The sequence below is a fragment of the Sus scrofa genome, chromosome 7 (assembly GCF_000003025.6).
Source record: "Sus scrofa isolate TJ Tabasco breed Duroc chromosome 7, Sscrofa11.1, whole genome shotgun sequence".
In the NCBI taxonomy this organism is placed as follows: domain Eukaryota; kingdom Metazoa; phylum Chordata; class Mammalia; order Artiodactyla; family Suidae; genus Sus; species Sus scrofa.
In genome coordinates this window covers 93000762-93020851 of record NC_010449.5, presented here as the reverse complement: position 1 = coordinate 93020851, position 20090 = coordinate 93000762, and the positions used below count along the sequence as shown (strand labels likewise).

General features: G+C 51.7%; 1 protein-coding gene across 2 annotated transcripts in view; it reads right to left on the bottom strand.

Annotated features, from left to right (window-relative positions):
- The window catches only part of GALNT16 (polypeptide N-acetylgalactosaminyltransferase 16), a 112613-nt gene that overhangs the window by 20595 nt on the left and 71928 nt on the right, over positions 1-20090 (bottom strand). For both annotated transcript variants that reach the window (XM_005666324.3, NM_001244918.1), the window contains 8 exon segments: positions 19200-19357; positions 14843-14941; positions 12956-13023; positions 12241-12306; positions 8181-8302; positions 4819-4906; positions 2945-3029; positions 2550-2653 (listed from right to left, as the gene is read on the bottom strand). In XM_005666324.3, the coding sequence (XP_005666381.1) occupies positions 2550-2653; positions 2945-3029; positions 4819-4906; positions 8181-8302; positions 12241-12306; positions 12956-13023; positions 14843-14941; positions 19200-19357 (790 nt within the window).

Here is a 20090-nt window from a genome sequence, read left to right as displayed (position 1 = left end):
ACAGCAACCCTGGATCCTTTTAACCCACTGAGCAAGGCCAGGGATCGAACCTGCAACCTCATGGTTCCCAGTCGGATTTGTTAACCACTGAGCCACAATGGGAACTCCCCGACTACATTTTAAAAGGATCCCTGATATGGAGTTCCCGTCGTGGCGCAGTGGTTAACGAATCCGACTAGGAACCATGAGGTTGCGGGTTCGGTCCTGCCTTGCTCAGTGGGTTAACAGATCCGGCGTTGCCGTGAGCTGTGGTGTAGGTTGCAGACACGGCTCGGATCCTGCATTGCTGTGGCTCTGGCGTAGGCCGGTGGCTACAGCTCCGATTAGACCCCTAGCCTGGGAACCTCCATATGCCGCGGAAGCGGCCCAAAGAAATAGCAAAAAGACAAAAAAAAAAAAAAAAAAAAAAAAAAAAAAAAAAAAAAAAAAAAAAAATAAAAGGATCCCTGATATGAGCCACAAGGTTTTCATGTTCGCACACGCACACCCCCACCCCCACCCCCGCCACTCTGGGCTCAAGGTGGCCTCTGGGCTCCTGTGATTGGCTCCCTCAGGAGGCACAGGAATGAGTCTCAACTTGGGCATTTCCCCTCCTTCAACAAAAGAATAAAACAAAAGGCCCAAACCACCAGCAGCAGGGATCTCCTGGCTCAAAATCCCTCTCAGCAGCTGAACATCTGAGCACCACGGCTAGCCTAGGAATTTCTTCGAATTTCTTCGAAGAAATAAAACCCTCTCTGGAACCACTGCACGGTTCACCTTTCAAGTTCCCCAACCCCTGAGCCCTGGCCTCAGGCAGAGTTTGAAGTGAGCTATTTGATCATTCACTTGTTTCTCCATCAGGCCTCAGCCTAAAAAAAAAAAGAAAAAGAAAAGAAAAGAAAAAAGAAAAAGAAAGCAAAAGCCCACTGGATGCTGGAGAGACCATTAGTTTCCCAGCCCTCTCAGTCTTTCCAGGAAACCAGTTTTGCCAAAGCTCCTTTCAGGCTGAGACTGAGGACACAAAAGAGGGCATTTGGGCCCAAAATGCATGAAAGGAGGTCAAAATGGAAGGGTCACTGCACCTCAGTTCCCAGAATTTACTCCTCCAAGTGCCTGCCTGGAAACGGTTTCCAAGAGGAAGCCACAAAAGGGAGAAAATCCCGTGTCTGTTTCCGCTCGGGTTGGTTCTGAGTTGGAGCTGCGCTTCTTGCTGTCCCGCTGTCCCCATCAGGGAGGGGAGAAAGACCTGGTCCTCCCACGCCACAAACACACACTCCGACCCGGCTCACACGGCACAACACTCCAGTGGCTCCCATAAAGGCGCAAGTGACACCTGTCGGATGTGGAGTTTCCTGACGGAGATCTGGAAGGCGGCGCCCACCTCAGTTTGCCCACCTGTCGGATGGGTGAGATGCCACCAGTGCTATTTGCTTGGCAAAAAAACCTGGTCAGGATGCCCAAAAGGAAGCCATGGGAAAGGGCTCTGCCAAGGATGGACTGGGGCCACTGCTGGAGCAAGGACAAGCCTTTGTGTTTTACAAGCCTCCAGGGACCTGCCCCCCACTCCCCGAGACCTCTGGGACCCCACTCCTCAACTGGGGGGCTGCCCACGTGGGCTACACCACTGAGCTTCCTTCCTACGTGAGGACAGGCTCACCTGAGGGGGAGAGGGAGGGTGGGTGTTTATCCCCTGACAACTTCCGTGCTCCCTTCCCATCTTTCAGACGGAGGGGTGGCCACCCCTCCCAGGGCCCAGAACAGAGGCAGCTCTCAGCTCATGCACTCCCAGCCCAGCCCAGCCCTACCCTGGCCCTCGTGGGTCCCTATAACTTGCCCACACTGTGTAAATAGGCCCTTTCACAAACTGCCTTTAACCCACAGCAGATGTTCCACCTTTATCTGACTTTTATCTCACCTGAGCCTCATCAGGGACCCAGCGGGGTCAGGGGGTGGGGGATGGGGGAGGTGGGGGCGGGTTCACTGGCTCTTCCCTTTCCTTCTGGGACTAGACGGTTCCAATGGCCTCACAAGTAATGATAATGGCCGCCAGCATCTTCACCCCTCATCTCACTTAGTACTTAAAACCGCTTCGTGGGGAAACTCAGGCTCAGAGAGGCTTTCACTTGCCCAGGATCAAACAGCTTGTAGGTGGAAGGACCAGGATTTGCACCCATTGCTTACCTTTAAACACTACCCGCTCCTGCACCCGAGCCCCCGCCCCCACTAGCCTTTCTGGTTGGGAAGCAGCCACGTGGAGAAGCTGCAGTCCACTTCGAATGTTCCTCCACACATGCGTCTAGCCATGTGGCCACAGATTCCCCTGACCACCCAATCTCTTTGTTGACTAGCTGCGTGGCTCTGGACAAATTACTTAACCTCTCTGTGCCTCAATTTCCTTATCAGTAGCATGGAGATAGAATAGTACTTACTTCAGAGATTCGTTGTGAGGATTTAAGGAGTTAATTGTGTGAAGTCCTTAGGGCCTCACACATGGAAAGTACTCAATCTGGCTTTCCTATTATTATTATTATTATTATTATTATTATTGTGGTTATTTCCCAACTTACCAAAATTCTCTCCCCCCCAGATGTCCATCTGGGCATCATACTTTCCCAAGTGGTTAAACCAGGACTTGTCAATCACGAAGATTCCTCCAGCTATGACAGGCGTCCTGGGAGCAAGGAGAGGAGAGAGGTAATACGCAAGCTGGAGAAGCTGGGCCCCTCTAAATGGCCCCAGAACCCAGGCCATTTGCCCAGGGATGGCCTGCTTGCAGAGTCCCTGGGATTGGATGTCTGGCTCGTTCCCTGCCCTTTGGCTTCTCTGTTTCTAGGGCCCAGAACAGAGTCAGCCCTTAGGTCATGCACCCCCAGGAACCCCAGCGACTTAGACCCCCGGCAGCCTCCCAAGCCCCTGACTCAGGGAAGGAAGGGGTCTTCCCGGAGCCCACAGCAGCCCTGACCTTATGGGCTTGGTGGGGTCTGTCCGGGCAATCTTCTGCTCAAGAGGGATCTGTTCCCACTTGAAATGCAGGCTCCAGTCGAATCCTAAGGGACAGAGCGGGGTGAGGACAGGGCTCGGGGGCTGCTGTCCCTTCGCTCTGCCATCCCTCAGAATCTCCCGTGATCAGAGCCCAGCTTGCACAGGGCCCTGGGCAATTTGTGCAGTTATTCCTTCATTCAGAATGAGACAGGTCCCTATCTTAGAGAGTTTCAATCTACTGGGTAAAACAGACCACAAAGATAAATTGATAATGGATAATATGTCAGTGGGCATGAAAAGTGCTGAAAAAAGAAAAGAAAAGAAAAGAAAAGAAAAGAAAAGAAAAGAAAGGAAAAGAAAAGAGGGGATGCCCATGCTATTCTAGTAAGAGTAACCAGGAAAGGCTCTCTGATGAGGTGACATTTGAGGAGAGACCTGAACGAAGGACTGATCCATGCAGTTGTCTCGGGCAAAGGAATTCCAGTTAGGGGAACAGCAAGTGCAAAGGCCCTGAGGTGCTTTCCCAAAGAAGAAATGCCTGGCTCCCTTCAGAATCCCACTCAACCTCAAGCTCTAACTACTGACTCTGTCTATTTATTGGAAGTCTGGCCACCACATAGGAAACTCACTTTGCCCATGAGCTCCCAGCAACAGAGTCCCCAGAGCAGCCTTGCCCACTAGAACTTCCTGCCAAGTTGGAGATGTTCTGTATCTGCTTGGTCCCTCATGGTAGACACGAGCCACATGTGGTTACGGAGCACCTGAAATGCGGCTAGTGTAACTTAGGAACTGATTTTGGATTTTATTTAATTTTAATTAATTTACATGTAAATAGCCAAATGTGGCTATTGCCTACCATACTGGACAGCTCTTAAGCCTGGATTACCGCTGTCCTAAAGAAATACCATGCAAGCCAGCAATGTAAGCCTCATATATAATTTAAATTTTTCTAGTAGCCCTATCAAAAAGTAAGAAGAACATATGAAATTACCTTGAACAATATATTTGGCAGGGATGGGCACAGGTGCAGCATATGGAAGTTCCCAGGCTAGGGGCAGAATCAGAGCTGCAGCTGCCAGCCTACGCCACAGCCACAGCCACACCAGATCCAAGCCATGTCTGCAACCTACACCACAGCTCATGGCAACACCGGACCCTTAACCCACTGAGCAAGGCCAGCGATCAAACCCACATCCTCATAGATACTAGTCAGGTTCGTTTCTGCTGGGTCACAACAGGAACTTCAATGAATAATGTATTTTAATGCAATATATCCAAAATATCATTTCAACATGTAATCAATACAAAAAATTACTAATGAGGTATTTTATTCTTTCCTACTGTCTTCAAAACCTGGCATGTATTTTAACTTACAGCACATCTCTATTCAGACTGGTCACATTTCAAGAGCTCAGCAGCCCAATGTGGCAAATAACTGCTGTATTAAGCCCGGTCTGGACCATTTTCAGGTGTGCCTATTAGGAATCCATGCAAAGCTGAGGGCTCCCCTTCTCCCACCCCACGACAGTTGTCATATCATGTTTTTCTGCCAGGACTTGTGGCCGCTGTCCCTGGGCTGACCACATTTGAGAAGGATGTGTCAATGTCTGCAGCTAAGGAAAGAACCAGAGACTAGCCTGGCTCTGTCCTTGATTGGCCAAGAGCCTGAACCTGCCAGCTCTGGCCCTTCATCTCCAACCCCAGGATTCTACACAATCCCTTTCTGTTTTCTGGAAGTAAGAGCGGTGGGAAACACTGGCACAGCTGGGAAGAAGGGCACCAAGCCAGGGATTTTGTCTATTGTCACCTGCCTCCTTTCAGGTCCAGAGCCCCTCCCCGGGGAGCCGGACCCACCTCCTCGAAGGTCAGCAGATGCAGCAAGGTAGGCGAAATTATCCAGACTGATGACATCAATGATGGGGCTCACCACACGGGTGTGGTCCTAAGAGGGGACACACAAGATGGTGTGAGGTCAGGGACTCTGTGAAAAAAGGCCCAACAGCTTCTCCCACAGGACAGGTCAGGCTCCCAGGAGCCGTCCTGCATCCACATCCAGGCCCCAGGAAGATGCCACTTGAGTCCCATGGGCATGATGCTCTGCCAAGCCTTTTCCCCTCGCATCATGTTGAGCACTACCGGGCTCTCACCTCCTCCATGAAGCCCTCCCTGATGGCTACAGGCTGACGAGTTCTTCCTCTTTCAAGCTGCTCTCACTATTATAGTCCAGACAAGTCCTGAGACAATGAATGAAAGGCTGCCTGAGGTGGCTCTTCTGTTGCTGTTCTACTAATGGTCATCTACCTTCGTACAAGCTGGGGCCACATCTTCCCAGCTGCATGCACCACAAAAACTTGAGGGCAGGGACCCTGCAGTCCCTGTGTAACTTGGGTGACACTCCTCTCACGCCACATCCACTTCAAGGTCAGACTCGTACTCCCTTCCTTCATCACCTCCCAGATGCAAACCCATCTCCAAAAGCTTGGTGGGTAATGCCAAGTTTATTAATGGTTTTTTTTTGGGGGGGTAGCGGAGGTGGTGGTAGTGGTGGTGAATTATATAAAACATATACCACATGCAAAACTTAATCGCCCTCCATCAGCAGAGTGGCTGCTCTCTTTTCTCCCTCCATAGAGGGACATGCAACAAAGCCTCTTTTTTCTTCTCTCTCCGAGCACTCTCCTGACCCGCAAAATCCTCTTGTCTGCAACTCGGAATCCAGCTTTGCCCCTTAGCTCACACTCCATCTCAGGATGACAAAAATGTGGGACGTGACAGATCAGGGAAGACCATCCATGGTCTCTCACAGTGTTGTACTGGCACCTCACCTTATCCTTTTTTAGATTTTTCTTTTTTAAAGCTGCACCTGCAGCATATGGAAGTTCCCAGGCCAGAGGTTGAATCATAGCTGCAGCTGCCAACCTACACCACAGCTCACAGCAATGCCGGATCCCTGACCCACTGAGTGAGGCCAGGGATCAAACCTGAATCCTCATGGACACTATGTTGGGTTCTTAATCCACTGAGCTTTTTTTTTTTTTAGGGCCACACCCATGGCATATGGAGGTTCCCAGGCAAAGGGTCCAATCAGAGCTATAGCTGCAGACCTACACCACAGCCACAGCAACATGAGATCTGAGCCGCGTCTGCGACCTACACCACAGCTCACAGCAATGCCAGATCCTTAACCCACTGAGCGAGGCCAGGGATCAAACTTGTGTCCTCCTGGATGCTAGTCAGATTCATTTCCACTGAGCCATGACAGGAACTCACCCTTGACTTTTTTTTTTTTTTTGTATTGAGATATAATTCACATTTTATAACAATTTTATTAGATATAATGGCTATACCGTAAAATTTACCACTTTAAAGGGTAAAATTCAGTGGTTTGTAATATATTCACAAAGTTGTGCCAGCATCACCACTACCTAATTCCAGAACTGTTCATCATCCCAACAAGAAATCCTGTACCTACTAGCAGTCACTCCCCAGTCATCCATCCCGCCAGCCCCTGACAATCACCAATCTACTTTTTATTGCTATAGATTTGTTTATTCTGGAAATCTCATATAAATGGAATCACATAATATGCAGTCTTCTGTGACTGGCTTCTTTCACTTAGCATAAGGTTTTTGAAGCTTATCCACACCAAGGCATGTATCAGTACGTCCTTCCTTTGGATGGCTGAAGAATAGTCCATCGTATGGATATATCACATTTCATTACCCATTCATCAGTTGATAGATAGTTGGTTGTTTCTGTGTTTTGGCTATTCTGAATTATACTGCTATGAACACTCATGTTCAAGTCTTTGTGAGGGGCTCTGTTTTCATTTCTCTTAGGTATATATAGATACCTAGCACTGGAATTGCTGGGTCATATGGAACCTCTACATTTAAACTTTTAAGGGACTGTTTTTCCTTTTCTTTTTCTTTTTTTTTTTTTTTTGTCTTTTTGCCTTTTCTAGGGCTGCTTTCCATGGCATATGGAGGTTCCCAGGCTAGGGGTCGAATCAGAGCTGTAGCTGCCAGTCTGCGCCAGAGCCACAGCAACATGAGATCTGAGCCCCGTCTGCGACCTACACCACAGCTCACGGCAATGCTGGATCCTTTTAACCCACTGAGCGAGGCCAGGGACCGAACCCACAACCTCATGGTTCCTAGTCGGATTCGTTAACCACTTCGCCATGACGGGAACTCCTTAAGGGACTGTTTTCCAAAGTGGCTGTACCATTTGACATTCCCTCCAGAAACACGTAGACTCCTATTTATCTGCATCCTCACCAGCACTTGTACTGTTCATCCTTTTGCTTAGACCCATCCTAGTAGGTATCAAGTGGTACCTCATTGGGTTCAGACTTGCATTTTTCCCTAAGGAATGAATGTTGAACATCGTTTCATATGCTTGTTGACCATCTGTCTATCTTCCTTGAAGAAATGCCCATTCAAGTCCTTTGCCCATTTTTAAAGTGGGTTCTTTGTCTTTTTGTGGTTGCATTGCAATCCCCTCATCCCTTGCTCCATGTGTCCAAATTCTCCCCATTCTAGAGAACAGCAGGCACATAGGAGGCCCATCTGCCCTCGTTCCTTGAGAACACCATCCTCTCCTCCCTCCTTCTCAGGCTGACCCACCTTCCAGCCCCATCCCAGGACCCTGCCTCCCCTCAAGAAGGAAACAATAGGAGTTCCCATCGTGGTGCAGTGGTTAACGAATCCGACTAGGAACCATGAGGTTGCGGGTTCGGTCCCCGGCCTTGCTCAGTGGGTTAAGGATCCAGCGTTGCCATGAGCTGTGGTGTAGGTTGCAGACAGAGCTCAGATCCCTCGTTGTTGTGGTTCTGGCGTAGGCTGGCGGCTATGGCTCCAATTAGACCCCTAGCCTGGGAACCTCCATATGCTGCAGGAAGCGGCCCTAGAAAAGGCAAAAAGACAAAAAAAAAAAAAAAGAAGAAGAAGAAGAAAACATCCATTTGCAGTAGGAGCTTCATGGCTCACCCAGGCTTTCAGCCAATTCTCATGACAACCTAGTAGGACAAATGTTACACTTACCCCGTTTTCAGATGAGAAAGCACAATGAGGTGACGTCACTCAGGAGGGAACAAACCATTTGGGCTTCCTATTCTGCCTGCCCAACTCCAGAGACCCTTCATATGCCCTCATGCTGAGAACACAGTGGGCACGTCCGGAAGGACAGAGCTCCCCCAGGGAAGACACACTCACCTCCTTCACCCGCTGCAGCATGGGCTGCAGCCACTCCGTGTTCACTTCGCAGTGGCTGTCCAAAAAGGTGAGGACCCCAGCTGCAGCCACATCTGCCCCTCGAACTCGGGATCGGATCAGCCCTGCAACGGCAGTGGACAGGCATTGTGCTGGGGCAGAGCCAGTTGGCTCAGCCGTCCCCCAAACTCAGGGATCCCTACCCCTTAGGGCTGAGCTTTCCTCAGAGTTATTGGGATTTAACTTTACTTTGTTTTGCTGTTTGTTTGGTTTTTTTTTTTTTTAATATTTATTGAGCACCTGTCATATGTCAACACTGTGCCAAGCACTTTGCGTACATGACTTCATTTAGTTTCTACAGCAACTATAAGACAGATATTCTCTCCATTCTTTTTTTTTTTTTTTAATCTTTTGCAGGCTGCACCCAAGGCACATGGAGGTTCCCAAACTAGGGGTCTAATCGGAGCTACAGCTGCTGGCCTACACCACAGCCACAGCAACTCGGGATCCAAGCCGCGTCTGCAACCTACACCACAGCTCACGGCAACGCTGGATCTCCAACCCACTGAGCGAGGCCAGGGATCGAACATACAACCCCATGGTTCCTAGTCAGATTCGTTTCCGCTGCGCCTGGTTTGTTTTGGTTTTTGTCTTTTTAGGGCTGCACCCGCAGCATATGAAAGTTCCCAGGCTAGGTGTGGAATTGGAGCAGCATAGCAACGCCAGATCCAAAACACATTTGTGACCTACACCACAGCTTGCAGCCATGCCGGATCTTTAACACACTGAGCGAGGCCAGGGATCAAACCCACATCTGGAGTTCCCATCGTGGCGCAGTGGTTAATGAATCCGACTTGGAACCATGAGGTTGCGGGTTCGGTCCCTGCCCTTGCTCAGTGGGTTAAGGATCCGGCGTTGCCGTGAGCTGTGGTGTAGGTTGCAGACGCGGCTCGGATCCCGCGTTGCTGTGGCTCTGGTGTAGGCCTATGGCTACAGCTCCGACTGGACCCCTAGCCTGGGAATCTCCATATGCCGCGGGAGCGGCCCAAGAAATAGCAAAAAGACAAAACAAAACAAAACAAAACAAAAAAAACCCATATCTTCATGGATACTAGTCAGGTTCTTAACCCATTGAGCCACCACAAGAACTCCCACTTCACTTTGTTGGTTTCTTCCCTGTCTCTTTTTCTTTCTCTCATCCATCCATCCACCATCAACACTCTGAGGTTATTCTCTGTGTGCCCTCCATGTGCCACACTGGGCTCTGGGGACACAGTGATAAACAGTCAAGAGTTTAGGGAACAAGAGTGGTAATAAAGTATGGTTTGGTAACAAAAAAGAATCAGAAACCAAAACCCTCTCCCTGCCACCACTCAGAAACCTCAGGGCAGTCCCCTCCAGCTGCACCATCCTGTATGACATGGAGAGAATCTTCTAGACTAAGGTAGGCTGGAGCTGGTAGGCCAGCCCCTTCACTCACCTTAGCATATTATTTAACTTCTCTGAGCCTTGGTTTTCTTATCTGCAAGATTCAGAGAGCATAATCCCTGTTTGTGGGGGACGGTGCGTGGTGCCCAGGGGGCCTACGTGTGCTAGATCCTTGTCTGCTTCCACCCCATCCCCGAGTCTCACTGATGGCTCACCAACTGTGGGAAAATGGCCTCACTTTGGGCAGCTCCCTGGTCAGGGCCAGGGACTTGCCTGGTCAGGAGAGAGGAGCCATTGGTTGCTCTGGGAACAACCTCACCCTAAGAGCTAGGAAAATGAGTCGCTTCTTGGAGAGATTGCCCTGGCCACACCTCTGCCCAGCACTCTGCCTCTATCCACCTGACGATCCATCCATCTATGCAAAAGGCCATCTGCCCCATCCCTCCACACCATAGGGAGCTATAAGACGCCTAATCATAAATTTACGTCTATTTTTAAAAAAAGAGCTCCCGCTGTGTCACGCTGGGTTAAGAATCTGAATGCAGCAGCTCAGGTCCCTGTGGAGGAGTGGGTTTCATCCCCGGCTTGGTGCGGTGGGTTAAAAGATTCAGCATTGCTGCAGTCTTAGCTGCAGTGGTTTATTTTATTCCAGTTTGAAGGTCCCCTGTTCTTACTTTTGTTTTTTGCTTTTTAGCACTGTTCATCTGGCATATGGAGGTTCCCAGGTTAGGGGTCAAATCAGAGCTAAAGCTGCCGGCCTACACCACAGCCACAGCAATGCCAGATCCAAGCCCTGTCTTTGACCTATACCACAGCTCATGGCAACCCTGGAGCCTTAACCCACTGAGCGAGGCCAGGGATCGAACCCACATCCTCATGGATCCTAATTGGGTTCATAACCGCTAAGCCAGGACGGGAACTCCCTCTTGATCTTTCTTAAATACGCTCATCACATCTGTCTGTGGCTCCCTATTCTCGGCTTTATCAAGTGTAAACGCCTTTCTCTGGCTTACACGGCCCTCTGTTACCTATCCTCACCCAATTCAGTCCTTATGCCGACCAGGCCTGATTCTCCCAGGCAGGGACACTAAGTAGAGGGAGGCTAAGAGACTTGGCTCCGGGTGGGTGTCCCTACCCTTGAGTGAATCCTGGCTCATCTATTCATCACCCAGGGCAAACTATGGAATCTACTTTTTTTTTTTTTCCATTATACCTGGTTTACAGTGTTCTGTCAATTTTCTACTGCACAGCAAGATGACCCAGTCACACATACATATATACATTCTTTTTTCTCACATTATCGTGTGCCATCATAAGTGACCAGATATAGGGAGTTCCCGTTGTGGCGCAGTGGTTAACGAATCCAACTAGGAACCATGAGGTTGCGGGTTTGATCCCTGGCCTTGCTCTGTGGGTTAAGGATCAGGCGTTGCCGTGAGCTGTGGTGTAGGTTGCAGACGTGGCTTGGATCCCGCGTTGCTGTGACTCTGGTGTAGGCTGGCGGCTATGGCTCCGATTCGACCCCTAGCCTGGGAACCTCCATATGCTGCAAGAGTGGCCCAAGAAATGGCAAAAAAAGACAAATAAATAAGTGACCAGACATAGTTCCCAGTTCTATACAGCAGGATCCCACTGCTCATGCATTCCAAGGCAATAGTTTGCATCTATTAACTCCAGATTCCCAGTCCATCCCGCTCTTTCCCCCTCCCCTTGGCAACCACAAGTCTGTTCTCCATGTCCATGAGTTTCTTCTCTGTGGAAAGGTTCATTTGTGCCACATATTAGATTCCAGATATAAGTGATATCATATGGTATTTGTCTTTCTCTTTCTCACTTAGTACGAGAGTCTCTAGTTAAACTATGGAATCTTCTTCAGCCCCTGGTTAAGGAAGGACAGGCTGTTATGAGGACTGACTGAACGTGAGAACGTGAGCAGAGAGAATGCCACAAGATGTGCAGTGGGAAAGGCGGGAAGAGGCGGTTAGTATTACCTGTTCTCAGGCCTGACTGATGCCTCTGTTTGCAGAGTGCCCCCCCAGCCCTGCCCCCCGCCCCCCTGCTTGGAATGACCACCCCATTCACCTGTCTCCCAACCCCCTCACCCAATCCAGGCCCCTCCCTGATCACGCCCCGCTCCTCTGGCCCCTCTCCTCCATCTCCATTCTACCCCCGTATAACCAGCCTTAGCTCCATAATAAGCTCTCTGCGGGCAGGGATCATGTTTTATACTCCTTCTGTGTCCCCTAGAGTGCCAGGCACACCCCCATGCCATGGTCCACAGTCCAAAACTCCTCTTAAGTGGAAGTGAGGTCACATCTGCTTTATACCGCTCTGTGCTTTTCCCAAGCATTTAATCCTTAAAATAACCATGCAGGGCAGAAAGGATATTATTATTCCCATTTCTCAAAAGAGACAACTAAAGCAGCCAGGAGCCGAGCTACTTGCCTACAGTCGTGTTGTGATAGGGGCTGTCCTGAGGGAGCGGGAGGGTCTTTCCCTAGACCTTGGTCCCGGCCACCAGGAACCCAGCCGGACCATGCTGGCTTGGTATAATGTGGCACCAAAAGGGAACGGGGAGGTGCAGAAATCCAGACCAAAATAGGTCTGGGGCAGCACCCAGGGTCCAAGAACTTACCTTCCCGTCGGTCATTGCGCAGGCACTTGACCTTGGGGATCCTGGTTAGGAGCAGACAGTCTTCAGCTGGGGGTAGAGAAAGGAAGCAAGCTCATTCATCAGACCACATGCCGTTCGACCACTACCAGAATGGCCCAGGCACTGTCCCAGACCAGGCCCAGGGAGAGGGCCTGGGAAGGGGAGGCATGGAGGAGAGGTCATCTCTACTGGCCAAAGGACTGCCGGGGGGCCCCACTGCCAGGCGAGACTGAGGAATGCCTGTATTTGTGGCATTAACTCCAGGGGGCGCCAGAGAGCACCAGCGCCGTCACCAGTCCAGCAATATTCTGGGTTGGTTTTTTTGGGCCACAGCATACAGTGGCTTGATGTGGGATCTCAGTTCCCAGACCAGGTACGGAACCCAGGCAGAAGTGGTGAAAGTGCCATATCCTAACCACTAGACCATCGGGGAACTCCCCAGGGACAATACGCTGCACATAGAAGTTGTGATGATGAAGGATGCTGGTGATGCTGTTTAATTTTTTAAATGTCATCTTGCTGGTGTCCCATCAGAGCAACACCACTTCTTTGGCACCAGGGAGCAGAGCCGGGGTGGACTCTTAGAAAAGATCCCTGTGGAGGGCAGAGGTCAGCCAGGACAACCTCAAGATTGCTTCCTTCAAGCATTCTGGAAGAAACACAGTGTGAAGAGGTGCAAAAAAAGGTGGATACTTACGATCTGAACTGAAGTCATCTACTAGAATGATCTCCTGGATCAGGCTGGCAGGAGTTCGGTTCAGGACGCTGGAGCAGGGACAGGGACAGAGAAGCCCAGACTTAGGGGCCACCTTCCACTTGCTTCCCCACCCACCGCCCAGCTCGGGGGCCAGCACCCTGGCCACAGGCAGCTGCCTGCAAACCTTCCAGGCCCTGGTCAGTGGTCGAGGGGCAGTCTGATCCTCAGGCTCCTCCAAGAATCTGCTGACCCTGCCACCTGGACCCTCAGGCACTTGGGACCCTCCCCAGATGGAAGGTGGGGGCTGTCCTAGTTGAGCTGTCCAGGCAGGGTCTGTGGGTGCTCTGGCTGCCTAGGCTTAACAAGCCTGCCTGAGGCAACCCCCGCTGGTCCTGGAGCTGCCCTGCCTGGAAAGCTAGTGAGGCTCCTTCTGGCCTGATGGGTCAGGAGACGTGTTTTCAGAAAGCACCCCCACCCCCACCCCCACCCCTCTTCCCTCACTCCCTGCTGAAGGAAAGCTAAGCTTCTTGCTTTTTTTTTTTTTTTTAAGGGCTGCACCTGTGGCATATGGAAGTTCCCAGCTAGCGGCTGAATTGGAGCTGTGGCTGCCAGCCTACACCACAGCCATAGCAATGCTAGATCTGAGCCGTGTCTTCAACCTATGCCACAACTTGTGGTAACGCCAGATCTTTAACCCACTGAGCGAGGCCAGGGATAGAACCTACATCCTCATGGATACTAGTTGGGTTCATAACCTGCTGAGTGAGCCACAATAGGAACTCCCCCTAAGCTTCTGTAATCCTTAGAATCCCACTGGGTACTCCGTTCGGAATTCTATATATATATATATTTTTTTGCTTTTTATGGCCGCACCTGAGGCACGTGGAGTTCCCAGACTAGGGATCAAATTGGAGCTGCAGCTGCCAGCCTACACCACAGCCACAGCCACTCCAGATCCGAGATGAATCTGCAAACTACACCACAGGTCACAGGAACGCTGGATCTTTAACCCACTGAGAGAGGCCAGGGATTGAACCCACATCCTCATGGGTACTAGTTGGATTCTTGCCACGCTGAGCCACAATGGAAACTCCCCCTAAGCTACTTTAATCCCTGGAATCCCACTGGGTACTCCATTCCGAATCCTATTCTAACCTAAGTTCATTAAAGAAATGGAGCTAGGAGTTCCCATCGTGGCGCAGTGGTTAACGAATCCAACTAGGAACCATGAGGTTGCAGGTTTGGTCCCTGCCCTTGCTCAGTGGGTTAAGGATCCCGTGTTGCCGTGAGCTGTGGTGTAGGTTGCAGATGGGGCTCGGATCCCGCGTTGCTGTGGCTCTGGCGTAGGCCGGTGGCTACAGCTCCGATTTAACCCCTAACCTGGGAACCTCCATATGCCATGGGAGCGGCCCAAAGAAATAGCAAAAAAAAAAAAAAAAGAAAGAAAGAAAGAAAGAAATGGAGCTAGCAGAAGTCAAACTTGACCACAGGGCCATGCTCAGGAGGACAGATGGGGCCCCTCTCTCTGAACGGCTGACAGGTGCCTACTGGGCTGACATCATCCATCTGAGGCCTCACCCCAGCCACCCATTCTCGCCTTCCTCTGCTCCTGACCCCTGCATTTCTGCCCTCATCCTGGGGACCTGACCTTATGTTTGTGCATCTTGCTAATAGTTGGATTTCTTGGGTCTCCCTGACCCTGATTTACCAGCTCCAGCTTCTCAGAAAGGGCAGGACGCCCCCTTCCAGGGCCCACTGGTCTTCACAACATCTGGCCCCCGCACCCGAGTCTCGGTGTCCCCCTCTGCCGGGACCCAGCAGATCCCCGAGGCCTGGGGCAGCAGCACCGCTGAGATGATGAGATGATCGCTCCAGGGCAGGGCTTACCTCTTCACTGTGCGCAGGAGGGTAGAGCGGGCTTCGTTGTGGAAGGTGATGATGACGCTGGTGGCCGGCAGGTCCGAGGAGTAGGACACAGATGGGCAACTGAGAAGAGAGCAGAAGGTCAGAGGGCAGCTGTGGGAGCATCCTCAGGGCAGGTTCAGGCTTCTCTTTGTCCAGCTTGCTGCCTCCTGAAGCTGGACGCAGGCCCTGCCCCTACACACCCACCCCGCTCAGGCCACCCCGCCTGGAGTCCTTGGAGGGAAGTACAGATTGGGGGAACTTCCTGGGGCCAGGAGCTCTTTACCAAAGCCCTAGAACACTCAGAGCCCCAGAGTCACTGAACTGACTCCTAAATATAGTCAATAATTTAGGTGATTGCTGTAGTACCGGATACTTAAATTGATGCAGAATAAATTCTGAATCCCTGCTATTAGATTTTATATTTTCAATCCTAATCTTAGTAAAAGAAGATGTCTTCTGTTCAGTCTTTGTCGCTACTTTTAAAATCCTGATGAAAATTCGCCTTTATTTCATAGGCATATTTGGTTAAGCACAAAAATCTTGAAACATGGCTGGCCTTTCTTTTCTGTATGCTTTTATTCACACATTAATATTGGATTTGTATGTAAACAGACAAAAAATAGAAGAGCGAAGCACTACATGAATCCAAAATTTTTGTTCCTTATAACAATTTTTTTTTCTTTTTTTTCTTTTTTTGTTGCTTAGGGCCACATCCACAGCATATGGAAGTTCCCAGGCTAGGGGTCGAATCGGAGCCTCAGCCCTACACTACAGCCACAGCAATGTCAGATCTGAGCAGCGTCTGCAACCTACACCACAGCTCACGGCAACGCTGGATCCTTAACCCACTGAGCAAGGCCAGGGATCGAGCCTGCGTCCTCATGGATGCCAGTCAGATTTATGAACCGCTGAGCCACGACAAGAACTCCCCTTGTCACAATTCATATTAAATCTCCAGGGAGTTCTTGTTAGGGCACAGTGGGTTAAGAATCTGACTCCAGCAGCCCCGGTTGCTGCAGAGGTGCAGGTTCGATCCCTGGCCCTGAGGGGTGGGTTAAAGGAGTCAGAGTTGCCACAGCCTCTTCCACCCCACCTCCTGGCTCCTGACATTGGGTAGGATCTGGAGAGGAATGGTGAGCAGGCTGCCCTCCTGTGAACTGCTCCCTCTCGCTGCCCAGGGCTAACGGCGGAGCTGGTGACACCAGGCAGAGGAGCAGCCTCCCTCCTCCGCGGGCACTAGGACACCTCAGAGGGGACTGAGTCTCTGAGGAGACACCAAGTCATTTCTGACGCCGCCGCCCCCTCCTCCCCCCCAGCAGCTCTGTGCTCTGCTTTCTCCAGACGCCACATTTTGGGGCCATTGTCTCTCCCCATCCTCAGGAAAAGGAATTAGAACAATCCATCCTTGCTGGCCTTCCTCCCGTCATTTTGGTGACTGCTTCTGTGAATGCATTTATTCGAATGCCTGGGGCCGGCGGGAAGGCAGCCGCAGAGCTGGTTTCATGGCAATCTTCTTTATTACAACTGCTCTCTGACTATGCCAGCAGTGACTATTTTTTCATTACGGCATTCATTCCACTGACAGCGGCTTATAGCCGAATTCCCAGGCCCATTTCCTGCCCTGCAGAGTGGCCCGGGTCAGAGAGGCAGGATTTCCACTAGGCTGGGGCCCCTGCAGGAGAGATCCTGAGAGCCCTTAAAATAAATCTCCTTGAGAGGGAAAATGGGGGCGTAGGAGGGGTAGGAAATTCTCCTCTGCCTCCCGGGGAAGCCAGGAATCCCAAGTGCCTGCCCTCCCAGAAGCATGTGGATTTGGGGGTGGGAGGGCTTGGTCCGCTGAGATGGGAGGGCTGGGAAAAGCAGTCACCCCCGGGCGCCCAACCCCCCCTGCACTGGCCTCTAGGGCCCCATCTTCGAACCCCACCAGCTAGTGCCCAGGAAGGAGGGAATCCGGAAAGCAATGCCCATCTTCCACCTGAAAGCAGCCAACCGACCACAGCCTCTCTGGACGGTGGACCTGACCTCCTCCCACCTGCCCCCTCCAACCCTTTCCACCTGCATTTCCCGGGGATTTATATCCATGACAATAGGAATTTATCCAGCTCCCAGGAGCCGAGGGCCTCTGAAGAGGTTTGTCTCATGCCCGTGTTTTGAGTTTGGGGCTGATGGGATTTTCTCTATGATGCCAGTAGGTCTGACTTGCATGATTTAGGCATCTCGGGAGCCCTGCCTCCAGGGGGCTCCCTAGATCGAGGGCTCGGCAGTTTGGAGTCCAGCAGAAGCTGCCACCTGGAGCGCCAAGGGGAGAAGCATGGGCTCAGGCCACATACCTGGCTTCCCAGGGGAGACCCTGCCCACCACACCCAGCACCTCCTCTGCTGCCCCACCACACACACACACACACACACACACACACACACACGTGCACACATAAGCACCCCTTGATCCACCTTGGGTTCTGAGGGCTGGGCAGAAGCATCTCACCAACCCACCACTTCTCTGGATTTGGAGAGTCTCATTTTACAATGTGTGTGGCCCCAAGAGGAATTCCCTCTTTAAATTCGTCAGTGAAGAGTTCTCATTGTGGCTCAGTGGGCTAAGAACCTGATTAGTATCCATGAGGATGTGGGTTCAATCCCTGGCCTCGATCATTGGGTTAAGGATCCAGTGTTGCCACAAGCTGTGGTGTAAGTTGCAGATGCAGCTCAGATCTGGTGTTGCTGTGGCTGTGGAGTAGGCTGGCAGCTGCAGCTCCAATTCAACCCTGGTTGGGGAACTTCCATATGCTGCAGGTGCAGACCTTAAAAAAAAAAAAAATTTCCTGATCCCCTCAGGGAACATGTGAGAATGTTCAGTTGGGGGAAGGTGGTGGGAAGGGAGAGGTGATCCAGGCCAGCCCCTTGATGCACAGATTTGGGCCAGTGGAACCTCTAGGCCCTGGGGTCTAGGAAAGGCCTCCAGGTGGAGCTGTGTGGACATAACCTTGCAGGCCCCGAAGCAACAGACAGGGAACACCGCCCTGGCATGACTGAGAAAGAATTTCCAAGGCTGACCTGGCTGTTAGACCTGGACGGGGCCTTTTCGGGTAGCAGGATTATTGCCCTGTTTGGTAGCCTGATGGTTTCTGAAGGCTGACAGTGCTGGGGTTATAGGACAGGGGTGACAGTCCCGGCTCCCCCAAACCTGTAACCCCCTCTCACTTTGCAACAAGCTGCCAAGACCACTGGCCTTTGGGTTTCCAGGAGTGACAAGGAAGGTGCTAGAAGCAGGCCCTCTTCTGCACTTTCATCTCACATACATCTTTGGTGCTGCAGAGTAGCTATTTCAGAAGGAAAAGAAATCCTGACTTGAGTCATGGTCGCCTACCCTCAAACCAGGACGCCCCCCGGTCCTGGGCACACAGCTGACCATTCAGAGCTGGCTGTTCAGAGCTGCAGGCACACGGGTGCATCAGCTCCAACAACCCCTCGCTGTCCGCACAGAGCGCCAAGGAGACCCTCAAACCAGCCTGGGTTGGCAACAAACTTTCCTCGGAGGAGAGGACCCTTGGGGAGTCGTAAGGGTGTGTCAGGGTGCACTCAGGCAGAGGGAAAAGGAGGGAGGCAGGAGGCGTCGGGGATTGTGGGAGCACGAAGTGCTAGGTGCAAAGGAGCAAGGCGCAGAACGGGACCGGGCTGCGCTCCAGGGAAAGGAGCTTAGGCGTTCCCATGGGGGGCAGACAGAGGCGCAATGGAAGGTGGAGACTCATATCATCTGGATGGGACTCTACGAGGGCTTGAACCGGGGAGCGGGCTGATGTCTTGCCCAAGGCCACTCACTTGAGCTGGGATCGGGCGCGGAAGGCATCCTTGATCCTGGTCTAGAGCCTCTCCCACCCACCCTGCTGGGAGAGCAGAGAGCAAGACTGGGAGGACTTTCCGGGAGCTGCCGAGGAAGCGGGGGCCGTGGGGCCGGAAGAGAGGGAGGAAAGAGACGCTAAGAGGGCGGTGCACAGCCCTCCACTGTTTGCATCCTCTTCACCTCCGGCACCACCAGCGCGGGGCACCAAGAACGCCAGGCTTGCCCATCCTGCCTGTGGTCCCCTGGCAGGTCCCTCTTGATGGGCCTCCAGACTGAGGTACCGAGGGGCCTCTCTGGCCCCATGGGGAGGTCTCCTTGGACCGCTCAGGCCTTCAGGAGGTCAATGAAATAGAAGAATCAGGAAAACAACAGGTGTAAGGGTTTGACTGTGTCAAGCAGATGTTCAAGAGTCTGAGAAAATCTCCGTTATTTCTCAAAGCCAAGCGGTGTGGGCCCCACCCTCCACCCTCCTTCCTCCACGGGCACAGTGAGGCCACACCTGTAATGGCGGGTGTCCCGGATGGGCCGGTCAGGGCTCAGCTTGTCGCTCTCCAGCTGGTTGAAGGCATGTTGCCTGTAGGGGTCCTCTCCAGGCTTCAGCTGCTTGGCTGCCAGGTAGGCCTTCTCATCGAAGCCTCTCGAGGGTGTTCCTGTCACCTGAGACAAAAGTCAGCATCAGAGGGGCCATGGGCAAGAGGTTAAAGGAGCCATGATGTGGCAAGCACTTATTGCCAGGCGGGAGCCACCTGCATTGCCTCACTTGCACCTGTGAGCAGATATTACCCCCATTGTACAGATGAGGAAACTGAGGTGAGACGGCACCTGTGTGTTTGGGAGCAGGGAGTGTATGGGAATTCTCAGTACTTTCCGCTCAATTTCATGTACCTAAAACTCCTCTTAAAACATAATGCCTGTTGGAGTTCCCATCATGGCTCAGTGGAAACGAATCTGACTAGCATCCATGAGGACATAGGTTCAATCCCTGGCCTTTCTCAGTGGGTTAAGGATCCAGCATTGCTGTGAGCTGTGGCATAGGTCACAGATGCAGCTTGGATCTGGTATTGCTGTGGCTGTGGTATAGGCTGGTGGCCACGCTCTGATTTGACTCCTAGCCTGGGAACCTCTATATGCCACGGGTGTGGGCCTAAAAAGATACACACACACACACACACACACACACAATAATGCCTGTTAATAAAAAAGCTCAAGGTCAGAGCTAGTAAGTTGAAGATTTCTGGAGCCAAACTGACTCTGAAGTCCATACTCCTTTGTGTTTGTTTGCTTTTGGTTTTTAGGGCAGCGCCCATGGCATATGGGAGTTCCCAGATTAGGGGTCGAATAGAAGCTGCAGCTGCCACCCTACACCACAGCCACAGCGACAATGGTTCCA